At 38.6% G+C, this 7,378-nt stretch overlaps 1 protein-coding gene across 1 annotated transcript in view; it reads right to left on the reverse strand.

The window, feature by feature from the left end:
* LOC104944387 (golgin subfamily A member 1-like) overlaps positions 1 to 6,009 on the reverse strand; it is an 11,123-nt gene extending 5,114 nt beyond the window's left edge. Inside the window, exons 1-6 of the mRNA XM_010769911.1 lie at positions 5,926 to 6,009; positions 4,499 to 4,573; positions 3,447 to 3,544; positions 3,332 to 3,364; positions 2,040 to 2,168; positions 1,316 to 1,485 (exon numbers count right to left, since the gene is read on the reverse strand). Coding sequence (XP_010768213.1) covers positions 1,316 to 1,485; positions 2,040 to 2,168; positions 3,332 to 3,364; positions 3,447 to 3,544; positions 4,499 to 4,550 — 482 coding nt within the window. The 5' untranslated portion in view covers positions 4,551 to 4,573; positions 5,926 to 6,009. The remainder of the gene's footprint in view (positions 1 to 1,315; positions 1,486 to 2,039; positions 2,169 to 3,331; positions 3,365 to 3,446; positions 3,545 to 4,498; positions 4,574 to 5,925) is intronic.
* Positions 6,010 to 7,378: the final 1,369 nt, after the last annotated feature.

Below are 7,378 nucleotides of genomic sequence, written 5' to 3' on the forward strand. Positions count from 1 at the left end.
ACACCCGCGCGCAGTAAACTAAAACAGCCCACCTTCACCCCGTCCTTAAATCTATACCTCCGCCCCGACCTTTATCCTGCATCTACTACTCCTCACCCCTTCTTAATCGCCTCGTATTAATCAAACACCACAACACAAGCTTCACAAAAGGAAACGAGACATAAAATAGACATATAAAACAATCAATTTAACACATCAATCGAGCACAACGACCAGCTCCCACCACACATCACACCACACACACAACACAAGTCGGCAACCCGCTAGGGGTCGGCATACAGCCAATCACCACAGAACATCGCTCAGCCACCACACTATTATACAAACCCACCATGCGAAAAATAGTATGTTCAAGTAAAGCAATACCAAAGTCCGACAACACTCGCACCGAGTAATATTGCACAGGACAGCAAACGGAGATGCAGACTGTATATTGCATTTCACAATTGCACGCAAACTTAGTCTGAGAACATACCAGAAGCACTTAATCACACCAGAAACCGGTTTTGAAACTATTGCATCACGTAGTGAAAACCTCGTCACTTCTCAATAGAACTATCTTTGATAATGCTCTTCTGGCCAATCAGAATCAAGATAAGCGATGGTGTCTGTTGCAGGAAGTCACCAACGGAGAATACTTTTGGTGTATTGCAGTCTATAAGTACAGTGATCACAACATATACGTGTTGATAGAAATCAAAACACGTACAATGCATTAAGACCCCACGTGTTTGATGATTGATTGATGTGTGTGTTGGTGTGTGCTGTGTGTGTGTGTGTGTGTGTGTGGTGTGTGTTGTGTGTGTGTGTGTGTGCTGTGTCGGTGTGTGTGTGTGTTGTGTCTGGTGTGTGTGTGTGTGTGTGTGTTTGTGTGTGTGTGCTGTGTGTGTGCTTGTGTGTGTGTGTGTAGTGTGTGTTGTCTTTCATGTTGACCAACAAAACAATGTTATAATATACTGTATGTTAAATGGATATATCCGCCTTCTTTCATTTATCTTTCCATTCCCACAACAATATACATAAAGAAATGGCGTATTTTGGACATAGTTCGAATGGTGATTAATCATGATTAATTAATTTTTAAGCTGTGATTAATCTGATTTAAAAATGTAATCGTTTGACAGCCCTAATTATTTTTAGTTTCCTTTGTTTGTTAACTTTATAGTTAACAGGCAAATCCCCAGCAGTTCCACTGGGGATGACTCTGTCTGGGAAAGCTTAGCTATCTGATAGCACAGCTGATTCAGAAGATGAACCAACAGGCCAAAATAAATGAGCATAGAAATCCCATCAGTCCTGCTGCGTTCCTCCTTACCGTTCGATTTCCAGCTCAATGTTGATTGTGCAGCTCTCTGCGTGCTGCTGTTCCAGAGTCTGGAGTTTCCCTCTGACCTCAGACAGCCCTCGCTTTGCTGACTGAACTTCAGCCTCCTTTTGCTGGAGCTCCTCGTCATTCCGGCTCAGCTGCTCCTCCTTCTTCAGCAACTGATAGACACAAATGGTAAACAAATCATAATTAAAGAACATACATGGCCAAAAGAAGTGCTGATATGAACCCAGGTGAAAATCACACCTGAACAAACTCAGAGACTCTCCTATCATTTTAAACCATAGTTATTCAAATGACAGCAAATCCTTTCAATTTCAAAGTTCCCATCCAATAGCTGACGGCATCACTGGGATGAAGTTGTGTTCTTAGACTGTATACAAGAAGCCAATGTAGACTCTGGGTCTAAAGTCAAGCCAATATGTAATATTGCAATATAACAACTGTCATTTTATACTACCATATGTATAAATGTTTTCTGCTATTTTAATATATTGTGGAACAGTCTAAATGATCTAGAAAATGTTATACTGAGTATTGCTGTGCTTCATCTTAAATTGTACTCCATCTGGAGTACAATTAAGAAAATATACAATAAATCAAAATTTGCAACTACCAGAATCTGAATTGAGTAGTAGCAATGTTCCACCCTCTTGTCTAATTACAGTATGATACTGCTGTAAATCCAAGCTTCCAGCTCACATGTACGCACCATGTGTTTAACTTTAGCGAGCTCCTGCTGCTGAAAGCCCTCCAGTTCATCCAGGTCATCCCTTTTCTGGAAGAGTGCTAAGCTTTTCTCCATCATCTCCTCTAGCCGGGCTGACAGGGCAGCTTTCTCCTAAACAAACACAACAGTTATACCAATTTATGGTACACGTGCATTGTTCATTTTGAGGGTATGAGCAGGTTCCAAGTCCTAAGCCCCTGGAGAAATAAGCCCCTTACACCCACTAACATCTGGCTTTTGAATCTGCAGAGGAAAAGTTACATTCTGCATTCAAATCCTGACTCTGCAGTAGTCACAGTATTTACCTGATCAGCAGTGACAGACACATGACGCTGGGTGGACACAGTGATTTTCGCCACCACGAGCTATGTGACGTGCTTTGAAGGGATTTTACAGTGGATACAGAAAATAAATTGTATTTGGACCATTATTATAATTTATAAATGTAAAAGCTCCTGTAAGAAAACGGTAACTGTACCTTAATGGTTTTGTTATTTTGAATAAAATAACTTAATTCAAACAGAAACAAAAAGAGACCCATTAAAACCTATTTGTTAGTCTTTCCACTGCTCTGACATCTCCAACTTTAAAAGTCTGAAATAGACTGAAACAGTGACAGATAAAAGAAGAAGGAACCACTTCTACTTACATCAAACGTGACCCACCAGAAAAAACACACACAAAAAAACTGAAATGCATGCTGGTCTGTTGGTAATGGGGAGGGACTCTACCCCCTCTTCGAACGGGGTTTGTGTTTTTGTAATAATAATAATAATTTTTTGTAAAAGGGGAAAGTGGGCTTTAATACCTGGAGTTCAGTTTGGTTTCAACCAATTATTAATATTGTTCTAAAATAGTTTCCCTTCAGCTGTGGTCACCCCTTTTACGTACTTGTATAGAAAAAGTAGGACACGAGCAGAACAAACTGGTGTAAATTCTTTTTGCTTTCTGATACTTGGTGACAGGCATACTTGATGCCATGGTTGTAACTTTTAAAAATCCTATATAGTATTTACTATGAGAAGATCCTGTGGTTGGTCTGGAACCAGATTGTTTTAAGGTTCTTAACCAGGTTGTTTTCTGTGCACCAGACCTTAATAGACCATTTCCCCACCAGCAGAAGCAAGCCCAACTAAATGGGCAGCAGCACCAACTGAAAGTCAATCACTCAGGATAATGTGAAAACACCGTATTGTGTCCTTGACCCTTCTATATAAGATGTTGAAAACAGACATAATAAGCTTACTTTCATTCTTATAGAATTAAAAACCCACCTTTTCCAAATCAGTCATCTTCTCAATCCATTCCTGCAGGTAAAGTATAGAAAGTGATTACTAGACATGCCATAAATCAGGACTGTGCATTAAGTGAAACAGGAGTGTTATTTACCTCATCCTTCTTCTCCAGTGCTAGAGCCATCCCCTCTGCTATTTTGGCTCTGCTGGTCTGGTGAGTCTCGTTCTGGTCTTGAAGTTTCTTTATGGAAGCTGGGCATTGACAGAAGGAAAGAAAACAGAAAGGGAAAGATGGAAACCATACAGAGAGGTTTCTATGAAGCCAAAGAGAAGAGACATTTTAAATAGCACAGACAATGGCATTGTTAGTAGTTGTCTAAAGTAAGAGTCAGATTAGGAAGTGTGTTCATCCCATAAGCAAAGACAGGCAATGCTTAGCAGCTGTCACAAACTAAAAGCACAATTTGTAAAAACTAACACTGCAAGTATTGTGTGAACTCAGAAAAACACCATAAGAAGAGGTAGTACAGTAACTTCACTTTTCATTAAAAGCATCGGAACTTTCCTCACAGCCGTCTCCAAGGAACGGGACACAGCTCTGTCACTGGGCTCAGATTGTGATATTTGGCCTGCACTAACCCAAATCAAGCACCAAAACTTCAACCTCAGAGTCAAAGAAGATTTACAGTATAATCTTAAAATTGTTATCAAAAGTACCTGCAATAGAAGTGAGTCAAATCTACCAGAGTGCAACACAGCTATAAGACATGTTATAAACAATGGATGTGGATCTGCAATAGTCTAAATGTTGTTATTGCTCATAAGCGCTCATACAAATGAGTCCAGCTTTAAATAACAGGCAATTAAGGTAGTTGTCACAGATTTTAGGAAATCTAGGAAACTAACGTAGGTGTGTGAGGCGATTGAGAGAAAGTGAGTACACCAACAAATGAATAGAAAATGCAAAGATTAATCTGATTAATATGCCAATAAATAGTAGAAACGTTTTAAGGGTGAATTAGATTAGAAGTAAAAGCATTCAGCGCTCCCAAAGCAAACGTCTAAAGCTGATACTGACATATAAGGTTCTGAATAAAAAAAAAATCTTTATGGTAGAAGATGATGATAGGCTAGGTGATCGTTATTAACAGCAGAAAGACAGATGAGAGAAAGTTAGCTCATTGGGAGGAGAGTAGAGGTACGTACAATCCTGTTGCATTTCTAATGCAATTTCAAGCTTGTCCTTGGTCTTCTGCATAATTCGTAGCTGCTCAGCGTAGTCTAGTGTTGGGAGGTGGGGATGATGATATGACACACACACACACACACACACACACACACACACACACACACACACACACACAGGAGAAAGCAAAAGGGAAAACATGATTGAGAAATAATGGAAGGGTAAACTATTAATGGTTTTCTTATCTGAGAAAACCATGCTGGTTGAAAGGCTGCGTGTGCGATCTTTAACTGTTAATAAGGGCACAAAGTCACATAGGCCACCCAAAGGACAAAGGGGTTATTAGACTGAGTAAAGGAGAAAAACACCCTAAGCCTCAAATATGTCAGGACTATGTCACACAGCAACACATTATTATATGCTCATTCTGAGACATTAATATGATCATCATTAGAAAAACACATTCTTTGTGCTGAATATTGCATCAGGCAAACAGAGCTTAACATTCCAAACTTTGTGGCAAATTCAGATGATCTAGAAAGTGAATGTAAAAAAATATATATATTTAGAATTTCTACCGTATCACGCTTAACTATGCATTGATATATTTATATTTATGAAGTATAATATATATACATATACTGTAGCTTTAACAATGCTATTGTTTTTTATGAAGATGAACAATAGTCTTGATTAAATCAAAAACATATTGCAACAATTTATCTATCCGTTGGCATCTTGGATTCATAACATTCCAAAGTCTTGTTGTTGGTGTATTTACTCTATGACGTAAACTAAATATGGACAGGAAACAAATGATATTAGTCAGTCACAAATCGAAAAGCGATGAGCTGCCCAAAAAATGTGGAAATCCGACCCTGGTTGTTATTTTAAACTCTATCTTGAGAATTAAACTTGATTTGATTTTGATTTGATCTTAAGTTTAATATCTCATATCAGCAGGAACCAAGGTGGCATTATTTCACCTCAGAAACATTGGAAAGGTACGGCTATTCTTGACCCTCCAAGATGCCGAAAAATAATTCATGCTTCTATTCAAATTTGATTGGAATATTATGTTGCATTTGGACCCAAACTCTAAAAAAGTTATTTGATATTGTACCAAAACTCTGCTGCTTCTAACATAAACAAAGAAAAGAGAACACATCTTGGACACACTGCTCCCAGTGGCCTCTACAATTGTGTTAACGTCCTTGTAAGTGGACACTAAACGTGTTACTTGTCTTCATTCTGTTGTCATTGTTGTATATGTAAAGCGCTTTAAGCGGCATGTGTTACATGAAAAGTGCTACAGAAATAAAGTCAATAAATGTTTGTATTATCATTAGCCTCGGTCATTCAGAGATTGCATTGTGTTTCTATCATTTCATGATAAAACAGTTAGGATAGGGTCTATGGCCGCAGCACTGGTGGATGTTGGACTTACCTGATAGCTTGGCCTCCAGCTTGCGGATCTGATCATTCCTCCTGAGAAGCTGTGCAGGCAGGTCGTCCCTGGAGCTGCTGCCATCAGATGCCTGAACACACACACACACACACACTCACAGCGTTAAAATATGTAGCACCTAATATTCATCCTGTTTGAGGAGGGAAATGGACCAGATATCCATCTAAAGTTGGTTTATCACAGTCAAAAATTCTCAAATCTGTCTAAAGCATAATTGTTAAGTTTTGTTTTCAGAGTAGGTAGTTTCACTCTACTGATTACTTTATAATCTGGTTATTAATCAGAACATTTCAGAAAGTCCACACATCAAGTCCAAAACCTGAAGTGAATCATTGATGTTTCCTATCAAAGTGTTCTGTACAAGCCCACACAAATATGGATCTGCAGAACTCTGACAACACCTCCGCAGATTAAAACAAAAGAGATGTTTCTTCGTTATCCTAAATAAATATTGTCAATCACATTACAACAGAAATGTGGCTAGGTTCTGCAGATTTTCCTTCTGGATCATGGCTGTAAACTATTTAAAAAGATATCTCCAGATTTGGGTCTGAATACCAGTGTATTACTGTACATGTCAGTGGTATTTGGCTAGTCAGCTCCAGGTAATACAAATCTATGAAGTGGTTGCAAGGCAAGGCAAGTTTATTTATATACCACCTTTCAACACAAGGCAATTCAAAGTGCTTTACAAAAATGAAAGACATTAAGAAAATGGCATTTAAAAGCAGCATTAAAAGAAAAAATACATGGATAAAAGTTACAGTGCCGTTTAAGATATTAATAGTTCAATTAAAAGCAGCGGCAAAAAGGAAAGTCTTCAGCCTGGATTTAAAAGTAGTAAGAGTTGCAGCAGACCTGCAGGTTTCTGGGAGTTTGTTCCAGATATTTGGAGCATAATAACTAAACGCTGCTTCTCCATGTTTAGTTCTGACTCTGGTGACAGAAAGCTGACCAGTCCCTGAAGACCTGAGAGTTCTGGATGGTTCATAATTTAGCAGGAGGTCAGAAATATATTTTGGGCCTAAACCATTCAAAGCTTTATAAACCAGCAGCAGTATTTTGAAATCAATTATTTGACACACAGGAAGCCAGTGTAAAGACTTCAGAACAGGAGTGATGTGATCCACTTTCTTAGTGTTAGTGAGGACTCGAGCAGCAGCGTTCTGAATCAGCTGCAGCTTTCTAACAGATCTTTTAGTGAGACCTGTGAAGACACCATTACAGTAGTCCAGTCTACTGAAGATAAAAGCATGGACACGTTTTTCCAAATCCTGCTGTGACATTATTCTTTTAATCCTAGATATGTTCTTTAGGTGATAGTAGGCTGATTTAGTAACTGTTTTAATGTGACTGTTGAAACTCAGGTCAGAATCTATGACTACATCTAGATTTCTGGCTTTTTCTGTTGTTTTGAACATTGCAGACTGAA

Source organism: Notothenia coriiceps, unplaced genomic scaffold (assembly GCF_000735185.1).
Source record: "Notothenia coriiceps isolate Sejong01 unplaced genomic scaffold, NC01 NC01_scaffold00008030, whole genome shotgun sequence".
Lineage (NCBI taxonomy): Eukaryota > Metazoa > Chordata > Actinopteri > Perciformes > Nototheniidae > Notothenia > Notothenia coriiceps.